This window comes from Strix uralensis, chromosome 4 (assembly GCF_047716275.1).
Source record: "Strix uralensis isolate ZFMK-TIS-50842 chromosome 4, bStrUra1, whole genome shotgun sequence".
In the NCBI taxonomy this organism is placed as follows: Eukaryota; Metazoa; Chordata; class Aves; order Strigiformes; family Strigidae; genus Strix; species Strix uralensis.
In genome coordinates this window covers 123,340,600-123,367,270 of record NC_133975.1, presented here as the reverse complement: position 1 = coordinate 123,367,270, position 26,671 = coordinate 123,340,600, and the positions used below count along the sequence as shown (strand labels likewise).

Genomic DNA, 26,671 nt, shown 5'->3' with positions numbered 1-26,671 from the left:
TTGGGCCAGGAGGTAGGAGTGTACTTTGTTTATTGCTTGCTCCTTGAAACATGTGGCTCATGTCATCTTCCTTGTTCACCTGCTTTGATAAATTCTATATTTAGTTGTCTCTGCCCATCCACTTGAACAGGACAAAAATAACTTCAGTGTAATCCATCCTCTCTGTCCTTTCCTCTCCACCCCTTCCCTCCCCTTTCCTGCTGCTGGGTTTAGGGCATTCAGTTGTTTGGGAAGTGGTGGATTTTTTGTTTGTTTTGCTTTGTTTCCTTACAAGTAGTGTTGGAGGACAGGAGAAAGCATTTATAACCTGCAATAAAATTGTTGTGAAGAGTATGCAAACTGTCAGAAACACTTCCTCCTCTCTTACAACATTTGCTGAGGGGTCAGAGTGTGTGCAGAGTGCGTGGAGGGAGGTGGAGCAGAGGTTGGGAAATGACTTGCATGTGGCATACATACATCTGTCTGACAAAAAGCCAACCGTGCCAGGGGATAAATGGACAAACAAATAGTGTTTCAGTTCTGAACTCAGAGGTTGAACCTAAAGTTTGCGCAGGAGCAGTTCTTCAGATAAATTTCCAATGGACCTTGACTCCTGTTGTGCAAACATGTAGTAGCTAGCACAGAGGAGACTGCGCTCTAAATCCCAGGTTGGGAGAGGATCTACGCACAGGCTTGTACTTTCCACAGCTTCTCCTGTGTCCCACGATGGGCATATATATATATACACTGTCATAAAGTCTGACACAAATCAACACTGGCCAAAACCTTCAGAAGTATTTTAGCACTTAACCTCTTGATTTTAGCATGAATTAAACACAAAATTAGTTAAACACTTTTGTTAATCTAGCTGTGGGTGTTGACTGTTTTTTATCTGCGGATTGGATAAAGAATGTCCACTGAATTCACCAAAATGTTTGCTGCCTATGATATCTGAAATATTATTGTCTTCCACTATTAAGCTGATAGGAATTTGAGGGAAACTATTGTTTTGGTGAAACTGCTTTGAGATACAGCCTGCCAAGTTTTTGTATCTTGAGCTGAGTGTTGGGTATGTTGTTGTTCCTGACAGACACAATGTCTGGAGATGCAGGGGGGAGTGTTTGTTCCCACAAAAAAACATCATGTTTTGGAACTTCACTGATTTTTAGGTTGTGTTAAAGGTGGTGATGAGGAGCAGAAGGGTTGAGGGAAAACCCTTAATTGTTGCCTAACAGAATTCAAGTTGTTTCTTGACAAAATTTTCCATTCAGCATCTGCTTTTCAAAAGAAAGTGAGAATTTTTTTTTTCTTATTTTTGCATTCATAGAATTGCTGCAGGACAGGAAGAAGAATTGGTTTTGAAAACTGGTCACAATTTTAAAGATTAAAATTCTCCTTTCTTCCTCCTCTTTTGCCTGTGTGCCGATGAAAGCCTGAGCCCCATGGCAGTGTCAGGGTGGCAGTGCTGCCCCGTTTCGACTTGCAGCACCCTGGGTGACACAGGTGTGAAAGACAGCTAATTGGAGGACACCAGATCAGGCAGATCCTTCTGCGACGTGAAGTGTGTTGGGCGGTTCAGTGGAACCACTAACCAAACCTGGCTTTCACTTAGGAGCCTAAGTTCTGGTTTGAATTTGTAACAGGACTCGCTACTGGAGCCTGCCTCGCCACCTCACCTCAGTGGGGTGGCATCCGACTGTCTTGGCCCCAGTGCTCAGTCCTGCCTTTAAAGCAAATGGTGCTTTAGTTTTTAGGAACACTAATTCCTTACTTTGCAAGCAAAAATACGTGCCCTGGGTGTTTGAAAAGGAGTGGGCCCTGAATTGACAGTGCACTTCTTATGCTTCCAGGCATAGTGTAGTCCTGTTAGTAGTCTGGGTTGCTGTGACGGTACCGGGCAGGTCAGGCTGCCTCACAGGCATCTGCTGCTCTGCCTATTGAGTCAAGTCAATATCCTCAAAACTGCAATGATGGATTACGCCTGTCACGGTTTACAGAATTTTGTCTTGTGTGTTTAATAAAAGAAAACAGATTCTAATGCTTATTATTTCTGAAGTCCAATACGTCTGAACTAAAGCTCAGTGTATGCAAGACAAACTATGCTTTAATTTTACAATTGTCTGATGGGACTTTGCGATTTATTTGTTGTTACTTCCTTAATGATGTTGCAGTCAGAGGCACTGTTTTGCTAAATGTTGTGTAAAAAGTAAATTGTAGCACAGCAGATGTTGGTATTTGGATGGATGTCGGTGCAATGGGGGGACAGCAACAGTCATCTCTGTCAGCTGTCTTCAGTCTCGGCAGGCCTGCTGCGTGGTTACTTTGGTGTGTAAAAACAGCTCGTTTTGCAACTGGGAAGTTTGGCATTACATTTGGCACTGAGCCATGTAACTGGGTTAACACAAGTGTTTATCCAGCGATTTTCTCAAAATTGGTAAGTTGGAGAAAATGTTTATTAAACTTCAGTACAAAGGAAAGGGGAAATATGGATGGATCTGTTGTTTTTAAAAGGCACTGATGTTTCTGACGCTAAATCCTATTTTTTAAATTTTATTTCCCCCACCCCTGTCTGTCTTTTGCTGTTCCATCATCAGCCTTTTTGCAGCTTACTGTTTACAGTTTCCCTTTTAAAAATTAAAACCGGGAAGCATACCTGATGAAGTGCAAAGTATATAGAGTGTCATAACTCTTTCTCTCCATCCTGTATGCTGTCATGAATTATGTGCAAAGAATTGAGGACTGCGAATGAAGCTATTTAATTACCCCTTCCCTGTTTGGTAGAAATTCTAACTGCAGCATGGAACAGGAGCTCAGATCTGCAGAGCAGTTGATTTTTGTGTAATAAATTACTGTAAACTTTACCTTGGGTTAAGTACAAGAATCCCTGCAGACCATCAAGAATTTTTCATAGAACTCCTGTCAATATTGGACATACTTCTTTATGGAAATAGCAATTTGGACTGAATTTTTAGTAAGGAAAGGCAGGAGAAAGCGGTAGTTTTGCAAAACAGCAGCAATTTCAATCAGATTTTATACCTGAAACTGGGAACCTGTTGATTTACGGTTCATTGTGAAACTTCATCATAATGGAGACGTTTAGTTTGGATTCATTTCTCTAATCCATTTTAATCTTGTACTGCCCCTGTGAGTAAATAACTAAATGTCTTCATTGCTTAAAAAGGGCTCCATTTCTTTTGGAAAAGGGAAGATGATTAAACTAGGAAATCTGGATTCTCTTGTGAGGGGAAGAAAAGTATGTAGAAAAACGTATTCTCCAACCAGTGATGGTGACCCAGGAGTGGACTTGTGCTTAGTTAATGTTGCAGTTGAACTGCAATTTTATTACCAAATATATTGCCAGGACGGTAATTTTCATGTGGGTCCTTTGTTCTCGCTTTTTTTTCTTTAAAAAAGGAGAGGGTGTTACCTGTACTTCCAATTTCTATACCCAAGCATGGCTTCGTTTTTAGAAAACTGTAATTTGCGACAAGGTCTGCCCACTGCAAAGATCCATTTATTATGCTGTGGATAAATGAAAATTACAGATTAGCCACTGCAAGTGCACAGTGATGGCTTTTTGGAAACTTTTTTTTGTCTGTTAGCTTGATACTGAAACTGTAATCCTAGTGTTAAAGTGGTTTTCTCACAGTATGGAGGGGGAGGGGGAAATAAATGCATGAAAGCATTAATTTGGGAATAATCTAAACTTTATAGCTTCCCCAAACCAGAGGGTGGGCTGAGTTTCATGGCCAGCCTGACTTTTGGAAGATTTCACTGTGAGCGTTGGCTCTGCCTGTGAAGGAGCGGGGTCAGTGCAGCGATGTCATGTGCTGATAGCCAGGCTCTGCATTAGCTCTGTTTAACGTACGTACGTGTGTGTGTGTGTATTTAAAGGATGTAGCTTCGCTATTTGAACTTGCTCAGATTTGGCCATGTTTCAAGAATGAGGTTCTGAATGGGGAGCAATGCTCTCCCTGTGTGCTGGGTACAACCTGCCCTTCCAGCTGTGTCCCTGTTGCTGCTGGGATGGGACCAGGACCAGGACCAGGACTGATGATGGCCACAGGCCCAGCTGGCATGGCCTGGGGTGAGGGTCAGGCTGCCACCTTTCCCTGCCCTGCCTGTGCTCTCAGCAGCCCAGTGCCTTCCCTGTGTGCCCAGCAGAGACCCAGCACTGGGGACACACCCCGGCTTGTCCCTTTGCCAGCATCCTCTTCTCTGATGCAGCAGACTCAAGCAATAGTTGTGGTAGCCACATCTTGGCTCTTGTCTGCCACACTCTTCCCCCTCCACAAGGTGCCTCTGTCCTCCCCCCCTTCTCCTCCTGCTCCCCTCCTGCCTTGCTGCCAGCAGCAGCAGGGTTTTCAGGGTGGCCTGGCTTGGTTTGACCCCTGGGGCAGCAGAGGAGCCCCTAGCAGCTGCCGCCTGAGCTGATAGCATCAGATCAGGGACCAGTGGAAGAAAATGCTGTAACCAGAGCATGCGCTAAGCATTGAACACAAAGCAGGCTTTGCATGCAGGGTTTTCTGTACGTGTGCATGTACCTTCCTTTGCAGAAGTCCCTGAGGCATGAACATGGCCCCAGGTGACCTTCTTCAGGAACATTACCCCAGGTGACCTGTAGGTTTTTCTCTTTTTTTTTTTTATTTTTTTTTTTTAATAAACAGCAAAAACCAACTCATATGAGTTTAAAGCTTTATTTATAGCTTTCTGATGTTCTCACGCCTAAAGTGTGGGAATCTAACTCTCCTGGACAGCTGCTGTAGTTGTTGCAAGTTCTACAGACCTGAAGGGTAGCTGTAACCCAGCTAGGCAAGGGATGTGTTTTGGTGTTTCTTTTGCTTCTGTTCTTTGGGGACATGCTAGTAAGAGTGGGAAGATGAACTACAGAGAGCAGACTGTGCTCAGTTACGGGACAGGGCTTTTAGGACTGAGGTGTTAGAGGGGGTGTGCATGGTGAGGAGCAGTTGCGTGGTGTGCTGTTCTGTGCTTGGAAAATCAGGTGCAGAGGAAAGGTGTGGCTGATGCAGCAGTCCCTGACCTCTGCAGATCCTGTGGGACAAGTACCAGGTTTGATGCCCATGGAAACTAGTGTCAGTTTAGGGTTGGCTGGGGGTAGAGGGTGATGTTTGGTTTTCCCCTGGGAATAGGAGCAGTTTTAAAAGAGGAGATTGGAATTTTTGCCATGTCTTCTCAAAATGACGGTATAGGGCACTGCAGGCTGGAAAGTGTAATTCAAGCTTCCATCTTCCTGTGCCCATCTGCTTTTTGCTTCTGTGTGGTGTATACCTTTCATTTTTCATGCTTTTTAAAAAATGAAAAGTGGCTTTAACATACCAAGATGCTGTTGCAACATGAAAATCAATTCACGGTAACAATATCAAGGTAGGTGGGTCTTTATTCAGTCCTTGTTCAGGTGAGTCTTTATTTCATTCCTCCTTGTGTAAGAAACAGATTTTCATGTGACTGGCTGGAATGCATCTCTCCTGGAGCTTGGAGCTGTTAGGGAGAGGTATGATGAGCTTACTATAATAGATGACTTTGGGGTTCAAAAAATAATAGCCATGATTATATGTATGTGGTTTTAGTAGTACATACATATATTTCGATATTACAGGGCTAAATTGTGGTACCACTGAAATCCAGCAGGAATTTTGCTGTTTGACTATACTGAGACTCAATATTTTTACTGTGTATTGTAAAAATAAATTAATTTTAATAGTCTTTTAAAGTGACAGAAGTGTGTAGCTGAGCCTGTGACCCTCTTGAGGCAGCAGCGTGGATTGTGCTCTGTTTCATGGTGACGACACACCTCACTCCAAGGCACAGAAATCCTTGGCAAAGTTTCTTACGCCTGTGTTACTCGGCTAAGTTTAGCACCAGAGCTACAGTGGCTGTTTGCTCTCATGTTACCCAGTGGTGAAGTTGCTTTAATAAATTTTCAGTATGCAATTAAGTTACTTTGCAAAATTCTTCTGAACTGAGGCAGGCATTCCTGTTATCTGGAGGAGACTTTCATTGCTGAGTTTGGGGTAGTGACTCAGTAGAAGTTATCTGTGGAATACTAAATTTGGAGGCGTAACCAGGAGGTTGCCATGATAACAAATATTAGAACTTGCTTTCTGGGAAGTGCTTGTAATTTTTCCATTGATGGCCATTAAATGGCTCAAGATAAACGAAACTTTTTATTAGAACTAACATGGTCTCTGTGTGTTCCTCCAGGATTTTGCAGACTTGCTAGTGACGAAATGAAGAAGGGAAATCCAAAGTAGCCCCAGCCGTATAAACAGCACACCCCTTTTTTTTTAATGTTGCTTCTTATTTTTGCCATTGAAATATTGACTTTTATACATCTTTCGATGAAATATTTACCCAGAAACTGTTTGTATAAACATGTTTAAAATTCTGCATTGATTTTTTTTCTTGGCACTTTGAAGAAATTTCCTGATGCACAGCATGATCACACAATTACTGGTAGAGCTTTTATTGTAAGTGGCCTAAAACAACTCTGTATTTGTGTTGAAAATTAGGACTCAAACCCAGAAGCTAAAGGATAACAATATGATGTGTTAATTTCTTACCCTCCGTAAACTGCTTATTTATAAAAGTCCATGTTCTGCATCTTAGTTTCTACAAATAGAGCTTTTTCTTTCCATTTTGAAGCACCTCTGAGGTTGGTCCGTATCATCTGTTTTAGAAAAGCTGTTGTTTCCATAAATCTCCCCTAATGTCCCTTAGCCTTTTTTTCACCATTTCTTTACAATTCCCTGAGGTTTTGATTCGCTCTGTGAATGACACAATGATCTAGTAATGGGAGCCTAGAAGAATGAGCCAGGGACTCATGAGTCCTCACTGTGGATGTTTTCTGTGTGGCTGTGTCCTGCTTTTTTCCTCCCCTGCTCTTGCTTTCCTGTGTGCACCCACCCTCCAAGTTACCAGCTCACCTCTGAGCTTCACCAGCTTTGGGATTTTAATGGGGAGCTTCTGCTGAGTACTTCTCAGGTTTAATGTTTGCAGAGCAAATAAATGTATCATAAAAATCACTCTCACCTGAGTCTTTGGCTCTCCTAATCTTTTTTTAATGGGGCAGAGTGGAGGAAAGGACCTAGAATCAGTTTCTAATCAATTAATGATTCTTTTCCTGAACATCCTCCTTGTGTAGGCAGCCCTAGGAATACAAGCTACAACTGTGCTTTTGGACTTACTTTGTTTCATCTCTGGAAGAGCTTTGGTTTGTATACGTTTCTTTGCTTTGTCCCCTCTTACACCATCAGTCTCTACACTGTCAGTCTCTAGACAGGATTTACTGAAGAACAAAACTGGGTATGTCATATTCAAATAAGGCATGTGTTCAGATAAGCACAAGAGTCACGGCTAAGGATGCTTATGCTAAGAGGTAAAATAATTAAATCAGCTTTTAAATGATGTCTAGAAAAGCCCTTCCTTGTTCAAATACACAGGGTGTGGCGTGTGGTGTTTTTGGTTTGGTTTTTTTTCTTTGTATTTTTAGTAGAGATCATAAAATCTTTGGAGGATTAAGTCACACCCTTTATATAAATACATGCAGTGTATTTAAGAGCCTGATTTTCAGAAATACTGATTGTATTAACTTCAGAATGAGCTCGAGGAATAGTTGTGGGTACTTCCCTCCTCTAAAGGAAGGTATTTAAAAAGTTGCAGAGGCTTATTAGCTTAAGTGCCATGTTAGCTGCTTGTGCTATTTTCCATCATGGTGTCAAGGTAGAAATTACTTGGGGAGAAATAATTGTTCCAATCATGCGTAATTCAGTTCAGTGAATCTGACATCTCCTCTGTCACTTTTATTTACTTATAAAAATGAGAGAGAGTTGGGCACCTGTCAAAAGCAGAGGAATATGTGGTGGCACTTTCTGTTACAGGGACGTTTTATTTTGTTAAAATGCTGTAGCTGCTTGTGAGCATATTACAGAAAAGATTTCTCTAATTGTGTTTGACACCTTGTGGTAGTTTTTAGTCCTCTCGCTCCCACCATGAGGTAGTGGAGACACAGTTCACTCTGAAATTGTTTTCAGTGTAGCTTAAGAAAACGCTTTATACTTTCCTGTAATTTATGTAGCTATCCTTAAAACTGCTGTTTTTAATGAAACTTCATTTACATCTTCTCCCACTGGAGACAGCTGTAGGTTAGGACTAGCCTGACTAAGCTGTGCCAAAGGTAGGAGTAAGGAGTTTTTTACATGCTGATTAATTCTCTTTCGCTCCTTCGGGAATATCTGGTATTGCTTAAATTGATTGCTGTAAGCAATATGGCAACATTTTTGACCTTCTAAACTGAAACTCAGCAAAAAAAAAAAATAAAAATCCATGTTTCAGTTTTACATAACCATACAGTTGAAATACAGTGATAAAAAATACAGAGGTGTCATCTTCTGTAGTGGTGGTGTTGACTGGTGATCTCAAACCTTTTGACAGAGATGGAATCGGAGAACGTGGTAGTTGTCCATCCCCTGCATGGAGAAAGTATTGGGTGAGAATCTGTTTTTCTTTCTCCGTAATCTGACTTCTGATCTCTCCCATGGTCTAGCTTTGTGAATCAGAACACCATTCCTTGCCTTCATTAGGTGTTTCCTATCTGCGCTGTTTTGTAACTAAAGACAGGGGTAGCTTCCAATACACTTATTTTTGTACACAGCGCTCCCATAGAGCTTTGTGGGAAGCGCTGAGCCAAGGCTGCTGCTTTCTGAAGTTAATTTACAGATGTGGGGTGCCAGGTGACCAGGACCAGTCCTTGAGGGGCTCCCTTTGTCGCTCGAAGGCCAGAATGCTCAGCCATACCCCTTCGCCCCACCTCCGGCTCCCCTCTTCCTTCCCTCCCTCCCCAAATTCCCCCAAGATATGATAATGAAGCAGGTGCCCTGTATTGCAGCTTTCTGTGAGCGTGAGAAACGGCTGTAGGTTTAGAAAAGCCGGAGCTGAGCTGGAGGAGGAGGCATTTCTTCTTAACCTGTTGGTAGTCACGTCAGTCATGGCCATGCGGACTGCTGCCACACCGCAAGACCGTCCAGCTGCCCGAGGAACAACAAAGCGGGGAGCGAATTTGCCGTGCCCCGAATTAGCCTGTTGTGACCGTGGGACCCCGTGTTAGGGCCGTGAAAGGCGTGGAGGAGCTGGGCTGTGAGCTGTGGAGTGCTGGCCTGACGCAGGCGAGCTGTGGGCCATGGGCTGACCTCCCTGCCGGGGAGCAGCCCCGGCGTCAGGCCCGGCCGCCTCATTGAGATTCAGGGCACAGGCAGTGCCTCCGCAGCTGTACGCTGGGGGCGACGGCCGAGGAGGCATCCAGAGAGGGGCCAAAAAAAAAAAATCATCAAAGAACCGGCCCCCTTCGCTGCGCCTCTGAATAGGCAGACAAACCAGAGGTCCTTCTCTCTCTGCTAGCCTGTTGGGAAAGACATTAGCATAACCTCTTTTTTTTTTTCTCTTTTTCTTTTTCCTTTCCCCAAGCTACCGAAAATCTGGCACTGTGTTTAAATATCTTGTTTTGACAGTTTGTTGAGGGAAGGGAAGAGTGCTGCACCAGCCTGGTGGGTGTCTGTGCAGCTATTTTTAAAAAAAAAAATACATATTTGAACTGAGAGTTTTCATTTGGGTCACCCTAGACTTAATTGTTTGGTGTCAAGTCGTTAAGATCCAGAATTAGCTCTCTGTCTTTGGAAAGGACTTGCTTCCGAGTGCTTTAGAAATGCAAAGGCAAGTTTTCAAGCCCTGCTTGCTTTTTCCAAATCTGTTTTAATTTCAGCTGGTTTTGAAGCGAGTGGACACTTACCCTATTTACTCAAACAGCAGAAGCTAGCTGTAAATCCCTGTCCCACTCTTCAGCACGCAGGAGGTGGCAGCTCCTGAAAGCTTCACGTCTTTAAGGAAGCTGGCATCTGTTTCGCTGAAGCCTTATTAGGCCGACAGGATGCAGACCACTTCTCGTGGCCATTGAAGTCTCAGAAATGAGTCATTCCGCCTTTGACCGGTGGCGCATAACTTCGGTGTTTCCCTCGGAAGGTTCAGAGCTGTACAATCAAGGAATGTCGTACATCTTCAGAGTGTGAGGGAGCGTAGAGAGGACTTGCATAACTGAAAAGCTCTAATATTTTGAGTGTTAACCGTAATTGTAATTAATGGTGCTACTTCTGATGCTCAGAGCAGGAAGTTTAATGCATTATTTATCCATAGATTTGTGGTAGTCACTTGAGTGCATTTCATATAACTGAGACCTTGTTTTCAGCCGGTGCTCCTGGGCTTGTTCTGGCTACTTTGGGGCATAAGAAAGTTAATAGTTGGTCCAGTGCTTTTGTAAATATCAAGGGTATCATTGGATGCTGACTTGGTTAACCTAATGATTTTTTTTTCAAACCATTGGTATGTATGAGTTGATTAAAAAAAAAAAAAGCAGAGACTTCTTAAATATAGTCTGTTCTGAATTAAAGGGTGTGGTGTTGGCTTTGAATGAGCTTGATGCAGCAACAAGCATGCAGCAGTTGGTAAATAAAGATGGATTTTCTTTTGTTCTGCTGGTGCTTGCTGCTCATTATTCTCCACTTACCCCGTGAGCTTCCCAGGGAGTGGCAGCTGTTTCTGATGTTAGACACTCTATCAGTGGTAGACAGCTCCAGATTCGGTGAGATACTGTTGTGGGGAGGAGAGGAAAATAACCTAACCCTGCATTATTGTAAATCCTCAGTAGAATTAACTTTTCATGAACCAAGAGAGTTTAACTTTTTCTAAAATATTCAGGCGTAAGCATGCTTTGCAGTACATGTTACTGTGAAAAAGCTTTTCTGGCATGAGATGGATTTACATTCTAAGTGTGTGTTAAGTATTTTAATGTGCAGCGTGTGGGGGCAGACACAAGGCAATAAAGGGAAATCGGTCTATAACAATCTTCATGTATACTTCCAGATATATACAGTTTGGGAATCTTTGCAATTTGGAAATTGCTTGGAGTAAACAGAATGGTACATAAAGATTTTAAATAATAAAGCTAGCAAGCTACAGAGGAGTCTGTTTGGTTCCAGGATTTTATATGTAGGATTTATAACCCATGCTTTTGCTTTCCTCTCTCTGCAGTGTTAGCATTCTGTTACTGAAAACAAAGAAGGCTCTGCCAGGGCATTACACAAGCAATGAATCACAGAGGAAAAAATGTTTTGCTTTGTAAATTGTTCACTTTTCCATGGTGGATCATTATTATTATTTTTTTTAGTGTTGTCTGATAGAATTTGCCACACATATGTGCATTTACTGTGCTCGGTACAATTCTTCTAGTGTGACTACGTAACTACTAATATTAGTGACTTCAAGTAACTTACTGCTTATGATTCTTAAAAACAAAGCTGCAATAGGAACAAAAAAACTCAGGGCAAAAATTGAAACGGCTCAATTCACTCTTCAGGCATGACAGCTTACTGAGTATATCAGAGGAAGGAAAAGGTGTTAATGTTTTTCAGTCAGCTTTGTCCCAGCGGTTCCACATAATTATTTTTTGTCTGTATTGATGCACACTTTTTCAGCCTGAAGTACTCAGATTTACTGTCGTGATCAATATGGGAGTCCTCACAGGCTGTAGGAAGTTTATAGTGTTTTAGCTAATCATAAAAATATAAACTCGTTTCTTAAGAATACACACTTTGTACATTTTCTTGATGACTGCATTGGTAAATCTGTGTTTCAGAACTTCTGTAGAGGAACAATAGTTTGCTCAGGCTTGAATGTAAAATTATACTTACAGATTATCTGATTGGGAAGTCGCATACCAGGCAGTGTCTTGCCACTTTGCTGCAAGATGCAGAAGTATAACCTCAGCATGTTATATAATAAAATTTATACCACAGATGCTGCAGTGTGCCTCATACTGTCCTTGGCAAGAGCAATAATCAATAGTATGTATGCTTGCCATATTACAGGATTCATTAAGCTTCAGAGATGTGGAAAAAGACGTTTAAAATCCTGTTACTTATTTGCAAATTAAAAAGGTGGATCAGGAACCAGAACCAGCTAAAGCAGTGGGTAAGGGAAGCTCCAAGTAGAATAGTCCTTGCAGAATGCCTGGCAGTAATGAAATCCAGAAATCACCAGAAAGAGTGAAGAAAGACTGAGTGTGGAGGAGGATGCTATATATGTATGGAATACACCATTTTAAAGACTATGTGATTAATCCTGTTAGATGATGTGTTTCTAACAGAGAAACAGATCGGTGGAATAAAGCTGTAAGAAAGTATGAGAGCCAAACATAAGCATCTAATCTAAGAGGAAGAGTCTCTTTTGACAGTACGGTGTAATTTTGTGTAAAATTATGCACACTTCACTGCAAATAACCAGATAGTAATTTCAGAATCTGCAAAAAATAAATGTGCCCTCAGTAAATACCAATGGGGAAGACATGTAGCATAGATTAGGGAGTAAGGGAAATGGAAACTCTGTCTTGCCCCTCTTCAGGTATTTTTCATCCCATCCAATCTGGATTTAGTACTAAATGCAGATATGATAAAGGGTGTGTGATGGTTCCTAGGTCTCCTGCGTGTGCTTTATGCAAGAGAAGAAAATACCAACGAGTCAGGTATGTAACAGTGTGTTCCAAAATCTTGATGGTCTGGGCAGCCACCTCCCCGACCTGCTTACCTGGGAAACCTCTCATCAAGAGCTAGGCTGAGTGTGCCATGTATCTTCTTGTCCTGTAGTCACATCTGTGGTGTAATAGTAATGAGATTGGAGTAATCTCACTGATCTGGGCTGAGTTGGACTGATAATTTAAATGTGAAAGGCTTCATAAGCTCCTACTGATCCCAGAAAGTTTTCAGCTTTTAATTAAGGTCAGAATTAAAAAGATGACAACAAAACCTTCTACATTTACTGCCTTGCTTATAAATGTTAAGCCATGACAGCTATAGGCAAATTCTTCTGAAACTCCTAAAGCAACGATGACATTTTTGTAAACCCCTTACAGGTTAGTATAACACTTACAGTTGTAACAGACGTCTCGAAAAGACTGAGAAGGTTTGTGCTCATTTCTTTTCCTCTTGTCTTTCTTGCCCCGTTTCCTGTTTCTTCAGTGCAAATGGATGTTTTCTGTAGACATGGCTGCTGTTGGAAAGGTAGTTAGGTGTGACACTCTCCACTGGTTTGGTAACTCTTAGTTTTTTGCTTTAGATTAGAAAATTAAAAGCCTAACGAAGGCTAAACAGGTGAAAGCAACAGCTGAGGGTGTGCATACCCATGGCCATGTGGTGTGGGCATTGGGGTTGCTTGTGCTTCTGTGCGCAGGATAGAAAAGTATGAGTCTGAACGGAGAAGAAATGACACAGCTGGTGCTTGAAGCAGGTTGAAACTGCACCGCAGAAGGAGAGGAGGTCTGTGTGGAGAGGAAGGAGGCAAAGCAGCTGCAGGGGAGTTCCTGGGGCAGGATGCACATCGCTGGTAGAGAAATTACCAGTGGAAGAGAGCCGAGCAGCAGGAAGAGAGGGTGTGAGCAGAGCCTGGGAGAACAGGAGAGCAGCAGAAGGTTGCCAGAGCCAATAAATCTGGGGAGCCTTTTCTTCTCACCACTCTCGGTGGTTGTTTGAGGAGCTCGCCAGCAGATGAAACTGTGGGCACTGGGTACCAGCCGCTGCAGGGGCAGCATCGCAGGGTGCGCAGGCGTGCTCCTGCTGCAGCAGACCAGAAAGAAGCTGGGCTGCTAGCCTGCTCCCTTGTCCTCTCCCTGTCGTTCGACAAACAAGTGAGAAACTATTTTGGAGGGAGGAGGCTATAGCTGCTGCCCAGCTGTGGCTGCTTTGTAGTGGCCACTGCTTTTAAAATGTTTTTTAAATCAGTTGTTGTTGAGGTGAGCAGAGTTGGGAAATTGTGGCTGGTACCCTGATTTGAATAGTACCTCGAGCGAGGCTTTTGTGATTCAGCCAAAAAGAAACATTAATGCAGGACCTTGCAGGACCTGGAGGGCCAGCTTGACACCATGTAAAACTATTTGAGGTTCTGGAGAACATAACGTGGACAGTGAGCAAAGGGGGAAACTGGGGCACATTGACAGTCACCCAGAAGAGCCACAGGTGGAACCCGTCTTCCTTCCCCGAAACCCAACTGAATAAACCCAGTAAATAACAGGTTTTGATCAACTCTCTTCTTACTGCTGGACATTTTGAACGTGGCTGTAACACAGTCATGCGTCTGTCACCTGTGCAGGTTACTCAGATGAGCAGTAGCATGGTGTGAGAAAGGGGTGTTTTCTTTGGCAAAGAAAGGTGGAATATCTTTCAGAATAGAGGGGTTTTTTTCCTCTTTGGTGGCTATACATCATCCAGTGTTTTCCCTTTCATATTGTGATATATCATCTCATGTTTCATGCTTGAGATGTTGTGAGAGGAGTGAGTGATGTTATGTAACTTAAGCAGAGAATTATCTTCTTGTGTTCTAAAAGTGACTGTTGGTTTGATAAAGGAGTTGACTAATTAGTAAATTACCCATTGTTGTTTAAAATACTTGCGCTGCAAAATGTAAATGAAAAAAATTTCTCCACTTGTCAGTATGAAAAATGACAATAGCAAAAATAATACATAGGACATCTGCTCTGATTTTTTTAAAATTTAAAATGCATTTAAGGCAGATGTTGCAGAATTTGAATGGAAATCAGAGTAGATGGAAGAACAAAACATGGCTGTTTACCTTTTATCAAGTCCCATTTTTATGGTTAACATCACTAGCAATATCTGACTCAGTGCCTGTATTTTTCCACTGTTTGTATCAGAATGAACTGAATGTTCTTAAAGCCGCTGCTATGTCATGATGACATATAGTTCTAATATGAAAAAAAAAATATTGGCGAGTCAGTATTTCAGGTTGTTTTCTGATGTTCTCTCCCTTTGCCCATCCTTTCTTTGCAGGAGAATACATAAAAACATGGAGGCCGCGGTATTTTCTTTTAAAGAATGATGGCACGTTCATTGGCTACAAGGAACGACCGCAGGATGTTGACCAGCGGGAATCACCTTTAAATAACTTCTCGGTAGCTCGTAAGTGTTTTTACCTGCTCCCTCATCCAGTTTGGGGGTTGATGGCTTCTTGCAGTCATAGCACTGGTAAGATGTATCAGTAACATTTGAATCTGCCCGGTATGATGTATGTGTTTATTTGAGACAGTAAAATCCCACTGTGTTTCTCAGGAATGACTGTGGTGTAGAGGTTTGATGTTCTGCCTTTTTTTTTTTTTTTTTTTTTTTCAGTTTTCTACTAATTTACTGTTAGTGGTTATAGAATAAAATGGGTTTATCTGTTAAAATTTTGCATGTCATCAGCTTTCTTTAAAGTGAAGATTAACCCAGGCACGTCTCTTGATACTTGGCAGGTAGGCACAGCCGAAACATTTCAGACTCTTGTTCTGCCACCAGATCTGGATTCAAGTGGCATTGACATAGGTCAAAGTTAATTGATTAGTAGAGTAAGAGAATGCAGAGTGAGCACTGGTTTTAATGAAACACACACAGTTTTTCTTAATTTTGAACATAAAACCATATTTCTTATATTAGAGCCAACAAATGGGTTTGGAAATAATATCTCCTAACCTCTGCACTCTGTCCTATGCAAACATTTCCGACTTTGCTCAGGTGCTGCAGCACAGGATGCGATAGAAGACTCTGAAGAGAATTTCCTTTTCTTGCTCGTGTTTTTAACCTTTCGCTGTATACTTCCAGCTTTTATTTTCTCCTGTTCTTACTCTTTCCTGTCCCATGATGTGCCTGTGTCTCGTTCCACCACTTAAAAATAGATCATTGTGGCACCTGTTATTAACAACGATCTGTTCCTGGTGTCTAGTGGAAGCAGAGCTCTGCATAGAGAAGGGTAGGGGCTTTCCCTTTTCATTACATGGTAGCTTGAAATATATGGGGTTCATCTTTGTAGTTGACCTTTAAGCAGACAGATTTATTGTGGAACACCCTGGGCCCAGAAGAGGACTGGGCAGCACTAGGAATTAACGCAAATGTTCATTTTTTTCCACTAGTAGCAACATAACACCTACCTGTTCTGACTGATGATGGGTATAAATAATGGACGTGCTGTTGCCTGGTGCCTCTCTGCAGGATGCCAAGAGTGCTTTGGGGGTTTTTGTCTCATTTTAGAGAGAGAATTGTCGTAGTGTTTTCATTTTGGTAATGACATGGTACTTTCCCCTTTAGACTGGTATCTCCTTATGGATCAAGAAGGTAAAAAAAAGCAGCAGAAAGCCATTAATTCATAAATTAATTCAGTACTTGGTCTGTAGCCAGAGGCTGTTAACAAATGCACTTTTTGCAGGGCACTTCCATCCTGTTGCTGCTAACTGCATTACTTACGATAATTATTTACTGCAGCTCAGTGCTGAGGAGTAAAAAAAGATGTGTCCGTTGCCTTCTCTTTGTCCAAGTTGGCCTCAGAATGGGTTAACTTAAATCAGTTTTCACAACAGGAATATGGTACTTTTTTTGGCAGATTGAGCCCATCAGTCTTGGCATTTATAGATAAACAAATTTGTTACCATAGTATCGGAGCATTGTCAAAAAAGACATGACACATGCCTCCAGAGTAATATGTAGCCCCCATAAGAGGGATTGTGAGGAGGGTAGTGGGTGGAAGGATGTTCCTAGCAGTGGCTCTTGCCTGGTGAACCAGTGGCAGGTCGGGAAGGCCTTGATGATTAGTGGGGGGGGGCCTCCTTGCTAGAAGTCATTATTGTGGTTTTGGGCTCACAGAAGCAGCTGTTGCCCCACCAGGATTTAATTTCTCATGTAGGCACTGGCATGCAGTGCTGCCAGCACCTGATGTGTGGTTCCCTTCTGGGTACCCTCCACATTTGTATCGTTTGGATGTGTTTTGCACCACAAGTTTTCTCTTTGAACCTGCTTGCCTGGTACTTTCATTTGGGTTAACTTGTCGAGCTAGCGTGAATGAACTTGAGCTGCCTCTGGAGGAAGGCTCAGGCCAGAAGGCAGCCTTGCGCTGCAGAGACAGCCTGTAGAAACCTCCTGCCAGTGAAAGGTGGAGAAAATATAGCTTAAATGTTCTGTAAAAATTCATACTTTTTTCTTTTTTTTTTTTTTTTTTTTCCGAGAGACCATGATAGCCCTGACTTTTTTGTTAATTAGTGAACTGGGTTTTTTTGTTGTTTTTTTTTTTTTTTTAATGAGATGGCAGGCTGTCTGTGTCAGTCTGTTCTTTGGAAGTGGTCCCATGTTTCTGATTAAAATCTTTACCCTCTTCTGTTGTAAAATAATGTAGGTTTTTTTATCTTTGTAAGTAAAAGTTTTTTTTTTCATGACTAGGGGACTCTTATTTGTAGTGTAAAATTCATATTAAGTGATTCTGTCAACCTATGAGAGGTAGGAAATACTCAATTCAAGAGAAAACAGTGAAAGAAGATAACGTCTAATGATGATCTGTCTTTTCCCTTAACAGGTGTGAAGAAAATATTAGCAATAAATAGTGTGCTTTCTATGTGCTTGACAGTCTCTTCTTTCTCCTATACTAGCCTTTTCCTTTCAGTCTATGAGGGTTTTGATCATATATCTTTGAAAACTTGCTTCTATGGCCCCCCATGGGTAAAAAGAAGCTTACTTTTATTTAAGTACCTCTTTCTCCACCTAATTTTCCATTTAAAATATCTATATATCTATGTTTGCAATTTAATTATATGCTTAAGGAGTTTATTTTCCCTGTAAATTACCTATTGGTGATTTATTTTAAAAAACCCAACAAAAACCAAAGCAAAATCTCTGAAGGATGGTGCTTGAGCATTTAGCTGTGATTTTTGAGTCCTATTTGTATTCGTGTTCTGTACTTCACTACTAGTAAGATAGAAGGAATAAAAAAAGCCTGTACTTAAATAGTTCTGCTCCAGAGACCCTGCAGATAAATAACCAATAGAGCCTGTGTTGTAAATCTGTGAGATAAGTAGCCTTCATACCGATTGTAATCTCGGATTATCATGTATGTCTGCCTATTAGGTTATAAGCCTTTAAAACCATATAGCTGAGAAGAGCAGTATATTGTGAAAAACCACATGGAGAGAGAGGTTATTCCTGTTAGAAAGAAGGGATTATTTCTCTGTCAAAAAGGGGGGTGGACCGTGGTGGTTTTGTTACACAGCTGAAAACATAATTGCTCAACAATATGTGTGTTCCTTCTGGGACAGGACTGCGTGTCTGCAGTCAAGCATTTATCAGAGGCCTCAGGATGGCCAGATTAGTGGACAAATTTTTTGTCTGCTGTTACTAGCGGCCACCTTAGTCCAGGTCTGTAGCACGGGGCTCCCAGCTCCTCGTTTTTGCCATGCTGAGCTGTTTGGGGGTGAATCTATCAGGTGGTGCTAGCAGAAAAGGAGCACTTCAACATAATATTCCTGTTTGCCTTTCCAAAGTTTTATTTATTCATCATTCTTCTTGCCTGATTTGCCTTTTTTTTTTTTTTTTCCCCATCCCCTTCCTTAAAGAAACCAAAGCAGGAAGAAGGATTCTTCCTTGACATGATTGTTTTAAGTGTGATGTCATTATATAGGGAGCAGAGTTCGACACTTCCATCGCAAGTAATCTGCCTTTTAGCTTAAGTGCTGGGGAAGCAAATATTGTGACATTTTAGAAAGTCACTGGGATAATACTAAGTGTCTTTCAAATACAAAATGGTAATTTACATTTGAATGCCTTGGTGTCTATTCCTGTTAGGAACAATTTCTCTGTCCTACTTACTTTAAAAGACCAAAGCCAGGAAAGAATCAAGAGGTTCTTTAGAGCAATTTAAATAATTTTTAACAGGCTGCTGTTTATAGTACTTACTTTGTTGCAAATGGGGATAATTACGTTGGCCTGTTTGACAGAAAAAACTGTCTTCAAAGTGGGTAAGTGACCCTCAGCCCATATTTGAAATGTGAATGTTTTTATAGCAGAACCCCCAAACATGTCATGAATCACACCTAATATGATACAGCATCTGTATCTGTGCTCTGCTGTAGTGGTGCATGTTGCATTACCTGATTATAGAAGTCAAGTTTGGTGCTTCCCTAGCTTGCCAGCTGCCGTAAACAGCACAGAGCTGTTTTTAAAAGTAAGAAGAAACCTACTGCTTCGTCGTTTCATTGATAAAATCCACGTGATTGTTGTATATGGGGAGAACTAAGTGCTAGCTTCAAACTTTCTGAAACCTATATGGTACAGCACTTTGGTAAAGCAATTTAAAGCCTTCTGTATTTCTTGATATGTGCTGTTATGATTGAGCAGGGTAATTAGACAGCATATTGTTCACGAAACAAAACACTTCTATGTGACATACTTGAATTATAGTGGTTATTAACTGACAAATCTCTATTATTCATCTTGCTGTATGCCTTAAAAGATTGCTGGATCAGCAAGCTTAACAAATACCAATGGACAGTGCTGATTTAGGGGAAAAGTGGTGATGTTTAATTGGTCCCCTTCTATGACAGAAAATGCCTTGTATGTTTTATGATGCTGAAATTAAATGGTTAAAGTTTAGAGTTCATGGCTAGTTTAAATATCTGTGCTGCTACTTCAGAATACTTAATCTGAGGCACTAAATGTGAATCTAAAGTCTGTTTTAAAAAAGTAAGCAAAGCCTTTTAGTTTACTACTTCATAATGTTGCACTTCTGGATAAGTATAGGGGAACAGCTCTGGATTAGCACGAGGTTAGAAATAGCCTGATTTTCTTCTTTGAGTCTTCAGCCAAATTCAGTATCTGTTAGGGCTGCATTGTGCAGGCTCATAGAGGACAACCCCAGCCTCAATCACATTAAGCAGACAAAAATGGGAGACAGAACAAACAACAAAAAACCAGAAGAGCAGCTAAGCTAAGGTGGGTGATGCGGGAGCAGGAATGAGATCTTTTGAGCTGAACTGGGCTTACTGGGCTGCGCCAGTTCGTGCAGTTGTGTTCGGCTTTCATTGCCATTCTGTGAAAGAGGATGCCTCCTCTTAGCTGGAAGGCTAAATACAGCACTCTGCAAGCACGGCTGCGTCGCTGTGTGGAAGTTCTTTAATCTCAGTGAATGAAGGAGTGCCGTTTATCACACTAAAACCTTTTCATGACTCATTAATAAACTTTCTCTTATCTAATTGCAGTGCTTTAGTAGGATGCAGTATAACCTCAGTGTGCCGCTAAAGAAAAATTAGATTTTCTTGTCATGAAAAATGCAGAGTTACTCATTGAAAAGCTTATAATTCCAGTAGCAAATGAGGCATGAAATATATTGCCAAAAATACGGCGCCCAAAAACACTGGCAGTAAATATTTTATCTTGGTGCTAATTAAGAGCTTGAATTTAAAACTGAGCATTTTAAATTTTCACAATAATAAAATTAACCTAACGATACCAGTGTAGCTTTAGTACTGTGCACTGTTATTCTGGCCGGATTCTGCCCTCGACTTGCACGTTGCTGATGGTGGAGGATGTTCATAGCTCTAGCAGTAAGCAGAAATTTCTTCTTGTCTTCATAGTGTATTTTTATTTACTTGGAAGTTGATTGAGAACCTGAAGATAAAATAATAGCAAGCTTATGGTTTCATTAACTGCAAGGAAAAGAGTTTAAGGAAAAAAACCCCAATTATCCCTTTTTTTTCCTCCCCCATCTCCTCTGATCACTTGATTTCTTCATTTGATTTTCCTTTAACAGAAGCTGTTTAACTAGCATTACATTTTCTATTAATATAAATCTGAAAAATGTGGTGGTTTGGCTTCTGTTGTTATTTCATTGATTTTGTTTTTCAGATTCTCTCTTTTAGTATAGCTAGTGTACCCTTAATCACGCGCATTTTCAGGTCCAGATTTTGAAGGATAAACACTCATAACATCCTATGAAGCTTAAAATAGTAGGTGCGATTTAAAAAAAAAACCAAAACAAACAAAACAAAAAAAAAAAACCCAAAATTTAGCGCTCAGCTCTCAAGAGAGCATTTTTATGAAGGAAGCAGTGGTTTTGCATGTAGCTATACTTCTGTAGCCTTTTAAGGTTGTGTTTAGATACTGGCAGTGGTGGAAACTGTTAGCTGCGTGTCCATACAGCATCCGACTCTGCAGCGGCTGTCCCGAAGGCGTTTTGAACAGGGTCTTTTCTGGGGGTGCCACTGCAGTTTGATGTTCCCTCTAGTGTTTGAGGGCTGGAAATGCTGAGTCTAATCTTCATCAGGTTGCTGCAAAATGACCAAACGTGCTCTCTAGCAACTCCTTGAAAGCCAAGGACAGGGGTTTGTGTCAGGAAAGTCAAAGGGAGGGAATGTGGGGGCTTGGCTTTAGTTTCAGTGGATGTAATTGCTGCATTATCAGCTGACTTTGTCCGTGTGTTCTGCTCTGGATGACCTTTGGAGTGTAGGACCTGAGTCTGAGCAGCCTCTGTGTCATCACATTTCTACTTACCTCTATGGGCAGACCAAATGTGGAGCCTTTCTAAGCAGAATTTGATTTCAGTGCTGCTTAGATGGCTATCTCCCAAGCTATTTATTGGTTTCATCAACACAGTAAATTGTCTCAAGTCTCCTAAAGAAGTACTTACAGAGATTTCTATGGCTGATTAATCACAACAGTTTGCTAGATAAGAATAAAGACAAATGATTATTTAAACCTGCTTATGTACCATGACTCTTTCTTCCTTGATTGTGGTAGAGTGCCAGCTGATGAAGACAGAACGACCTAAACCAAACACATTTATCATTAGATGCCTCCAGTGGACCACAGTAATTGAAAGAACATTTCATGTGGAGACTCCAGAGGAGCGGTATGTTTCATTCATATTTAATACATAAACTACTTGCAAAAGCAGATGCAAGTGTTCAGCATTAATAGCAAGTCCTTTGCTGAAGCTCTTATTTATCAGATGATGTACGTCTAGACTGAAAAGCAACAAATAATTTTTGAGTGCCTCAGTTTTAGTGCATGTTCCAGTATAACAGGTACCTTAAAGGGGGTTTCAGAGAGTGGATTTTGAGTGGTATTTGTAAATGAAGTGTTGCTAGGTTGGGTATCCAGAATGGACAGGTGCAGGTGTGTACCAGCACACAGGTAGTTATTTCTGGGAACTTAAGGTTCATTTCTCAATGGAAATGTCGCGGTATGTGAAATGAAGGGTTTCTGACCTGGGAGTTTCTGGAAGGATGAGCACAAGTGAAATAGAGATTCAGGCAAAATGGAGTTCTATCAACATACTGACCTTTTAAAGTCTTTTTAGACACCTTGTTTTTAAAGGGAAAAAAAGTTAGTTGTATCATTTGCTGATTGCTAATGTTTTATGCAAATTAGATAATAAAAGTGATAGTTATCTGCTGCAGGTGCAGATTTCTGTTTCAGCTGTTAGGAAACAAAGCTAAGAGCATGCATCCTGTGCTCTCATCATTGGAGAATTGATCTCTTACCTCCTGAGAGAACAGTTTTCCAGCACAGCTATTCTACAACTACAGAGTATTTAAATATTTACTTGCTCTTCAGGAACTGAACTTAAATTATTTGAGTACCATTGCCCTAGGGGAGGGGGTATTTTAAAACCATTGTCCTCCCTAGGTATGGTACTGGCACATGTTGATTTTTAAGATCAGCAAATTCTGCCTAATATTCTTTGCTTTTTTCTTTCATAGCCTTTGTATGCACTGATTTAAAGAAGGTTCCTGTTTATTGCTTTTGATTCTATTACAGTGATCAGAAGAAGGTGATATCAAATTAAAAGCAAAGAAAAAGAAACTAGTCCTTGTTTCTTTTAGTAGCTTTGTGGTCAGTGACCCTAAAGGGAGTGAATAACAGTTTCTACTTGGGGGAAGATTGTATTTCAGTCTTGTTTTGTTCCCTCCTAGCCAATTAAGTCAGCTTTGTGACACTTCAGGGCTCAGAGTGTTAGTCACCTCTGTTGTGTATGCTTGAGACATAAAAGCTGAGGGTGAAATTCTGGTCTCCCAGAAATCAAAGTTACTCACTTCAGGAGAGCTGAGATCTCAACCAAGTCAGTAACAGATCTTAAAAGAGATGTGAAGGTAGATACGCCTTTACCTTTCTCTGTGCCTTTGCCAACCAACATTTGTTTTTTGAGAGAGATGAAGAGATAAAAATACAGAAGAAAAAGTTCTTTTTGTAATCATTCCGAATATAAAAAATGATTAGTAAATAAAGGAATGTCTTTGTGATGGTGAATGAAGTAGTCTGTGCTGGGAGTATAAGGAGAATGTTCAGAATTTTTAGCATTACCTTGCTGCCCCAGACAGGGCTGGACATTGCACATTCAGACAAAATCCAAAATAAAAAATGCACAGGGCAGGAAAGACCATATGTGTAATTGGTGCAGTTTTTGTTAGAATTCTATGTTGGGTGCTTTTTCCCATGGACTTTGCATCCTCTGGGGAATGATCTGCCTCTTCCATCCATCACAAACTGAAATTCACATATTCAGATATGGGTTTTTTTTAATAATTTCATAGAACCAGTGAAAAATTTGCCATTGATTAGGATGTCATGGTTTCACTGCAGATTGTGCGTAGAGTTGTTCAGCATTGACTACCTCTCTTGCTGCCGTAGTAGCAAAGTGTTTTACCTGGGATGTCCTTGGAAGAAGCGTTTAGCCGGTGCCTATCAACTAAACCACTATGTCCAGTTCCCTACAGATAGAAAAGATAATAAACCATGGTAAATTCACACAGTCCTCTGAACATGTCTTCAGCCCCTGTATGCCTTAAAGTCTGTCCCAAAACCCTGTAAGCCCTTGCAAGTTATATCCTTCGTGTTCAGTAAATTTGCAGTGAAATGAAGTGAAGGCCAAGAACTTTCACTTCAGTAGTTACCAAAAGTGTGAAATTTCCCAAACGATGCCGGAGTGGAAGTGGTCTCTGTGGGAGTTGAAGGGGTCAGTATTAGGGTACCCATTGCAGTAACAGCTGTGGAAACTATCGTAACCAAGACCTGTGCCTAAGATAAAATGCCACTGCTTTTGCTGACATTCTGCTAAAGTTTACACAGGAATTGCTGTACTTCTATCATTATCTTTACAACAGAGGAATAACCTAAGTATCCTGGGCTTTAATACTTTCTCCTAGAACACCCCTTGCCATTAAAATTTGGGATGTGTGTGCGAAGACGTGGCATAGTGCCCCCAGCAGTTAGATATATGTGTTTTCAGTGCACCATAGGAATGGAGAAGCTGTGTTTAATTGCTTTGTGCTGCATGGAAGCCATTTGCTTTTTGGTTTTGGCAAGTCTCTTTTTGTTATGTAAATCTCTGTATCACCAGGTCATATCTTGAGCTGCTGACTGAATGCCTATTAGAAATTCTGTTTTCTGAAAAGCCTTATATTGTATCTAGACTGGGAGGACTTCAGTTGTCTCTTGTTTCTAGTATGATTAATAAAGATACATGTTAAAGAGTGCTCTTAAAAACTCATTTTTACATGAAAATGCACATAATTCATTGTACGTTGCATTGTTCCATCAGAGAGCATTAGTTGCTTTGTATTCCTTGATCACCCTTGCCATGTCAGATGGTAGTCTAAAGTCACAAGTAACGGATGTCTTTGCTTCTATTTTTCCAGGGAAGAATGGACGAAAGCCATCCAAACAGTAGCAGACAGCCTCAAGAAACAAGAGGAAGAGATGATGGATTTTAGATCTGGCTCTCCTAGTGATAATTCAGGTGCTGAAGAAATGGAAGTCTCTATGACAAAGCCAAAACACAAAGTGGTAAGTGAGCATAGCAGGAATAACAATATTTTTATAGGTCTTCTGGAATGTAGACAAGAAATAGCCAACAAGACACATCTGTTCCCATAACAATTACACAGTTGGTTGTAGATGCAGCTTCTGGAAGAAACAATTGTCTGAGCTGAGCAGGTACCAGGCAAAGCCTGTCTGGGTCCACTGGAGTTCTGAGTTCAGATGTCCTCACTGGATGGCTTTCAAGGCCAGCTCAGGTCTGTATGTGGTTTGCTTATTTTCCTGTGGTACAGAGCCTGAAATCATAGCTCCTGCTGGGCTGTGTGACTGTGTAAACTCTTTACAGGCTGGTGCAAAGATAGTCCAGTGGATTTGCAGGATTTAGGGTGGGTCCAGTGGATTTAATTGCTCCGTATTAAAGGTTTAGGCTGACTCCCAGACAGCCACTGCAGTGTCTGTCCATAGTGTTCCTAGAGCTCAGGTTTTTGCATCAGGCACAGCATTGTCTGAATGCACAGGGCCAGCTCAGCAATGGCCTTCCATGAAAGGAGTATGTGCCAAAGGAGATCTTTGCCTTTTGGAGCTCTTTTAGTATGTATCTTCAACCTGCCTTCACTTCTTTCTACCCCCTCATGGTCTCCTGTTTGGGTTTCCATTTTCCAGTGCGTTCCCACCTGCTCTTGTAAGGAAGAATTGATAGAACCTTCTCCCATGCAAATGCTGTCTGTGAACTGTACCAAGGCACTTCTTTGTGTCCTTATCTCACCGTTGTTATCCCCACTTACTTTCATAAGTTTGTTTCAGTTTTGGGAAGACCAGTGAAGTTTTTAAAGAAAAAAGATAGCCATCCACCAGTGTCAGCACTAAGTATGTGTGCCAGCCTTGTGTTATGTCAGTGGTTTTAGACTGATGTGGGTGGCTATTTACATGTCACTCTGAACTGTAGCTACCATTAGGCTTCTGTGTCCTTGACTGAATAGGTACCTCTCTTGCTGAGCAGCTCTTCATAGAAATGCAAGAACCACCTCATTAGTCAAATATACATGTTCTTCTGAGACAGCGACTGTCTCTGAGCATGGTAGGGAAGATAACCAAAATGATGATGGGGGTCCTGGCATCAACTGTATTGAACAATTAGCAGAGAGCCTCCTCAGCCAGCCCTGCGGAAGAATATGGAAGAAATTTGCTGTTGGGAGCATCTTAATATTTTTCCCCAACTGAAGCTGCAGTAGCTTTTCGCTCTATAAGTCTCACTGTTGCCATGTTGGCAATGGTCATTGATAAGAGAGTCCAGAGACTATCCTCAGTCTGCAACAGATTCTGATTTTCCCAAGATTTTTCCTAATGGTGAAACAGATAAGAGCAAATGGCTAATTTGTGAAGCTGTCATTTTGTCTGTGGGTTTTGGTGCTGTTCAGTGAAGCACAAGAAAGCTGGTCCCCTAGAGAGGTGGGAAACAGGAGAAAAAAGGTATGAGTTTAATCCCTGAAATCAGAGCAACATGTGCCTTTTAATGAATGCACTGACAAAGTGATCAAAATGTCTGGATTAGTAATATGTTGAATGGTATTTGCACAGTTGAGTGTTGAGTCATGTAAAAGAGTGTTCTGTTAATTGAAAGCTTATGGTTTTCCCTCATAGTTTGATTGATTGTCTTTGGGAGTGCACCGGTATTCATTTTTATGAAAGAATCATTTCTGCTCCTGAATTCTACTAAGCAAAAGGATTAAAAATCCCATGTATACGGCATATGCAATGTATTCTCACGTGAATGAGAAATTCTAGTCCGAGAACGATATACTTTTTGTTAGTTCATGTAATTCAGTTCTTGTTTATCTGTATCATTAACAGACCATGAATGAGTTTGAATACCTTAAACTACTGGGAAAAGGCACTTTTGGAAAGGTCATTTTAGTTAAAGAAAAAGCAACCGGACGGTATTATGCTATGAAAATTCTGAAGAAGGAAGTTATTGTAGCAAAGGTGAGTAGATGGGAAACTTGGGAATGTGA

At 41.1% G+C, this 26,671-nt stretch overlaps 1 protein-coding gene across 5 annotated transcripts in view; it reads left to right on the top strand.

Annotated features, from left to right (window-relative positions):
- AKT1 (AKT serine/threonine kinase 1) overlaps window positions 1-26,671 on the top strand; it is a 76,324-nt gene that overhangs the window by 24,546 nt on the left and 25,107 nt on the right. For all 5 annotated transcript variants that reach the window (XM_074868961.1, XM_074868960.1, XM_074868958.1 and 2 more), the window contains 4 exons: window positions 14,883-15,011; window positions 21,639-21,750; window positions 24,539-24,686; window positions 26,511-26,642. In XM_074868961.1, the coding sequence (XP_074725062.1) occupies window positions 14,883-15,011; window positions 21,639-21,750; window positions 24,539-24,686; window positions 26,511-26,642 (521 nt within the window). The remainder of the gene's footprint in view (window positions 1-14,882; window positions 15,012-21,638; window positions 21,751-24,538; window positions 24,687-26,510; window positions 26,643-26,671) is intronic.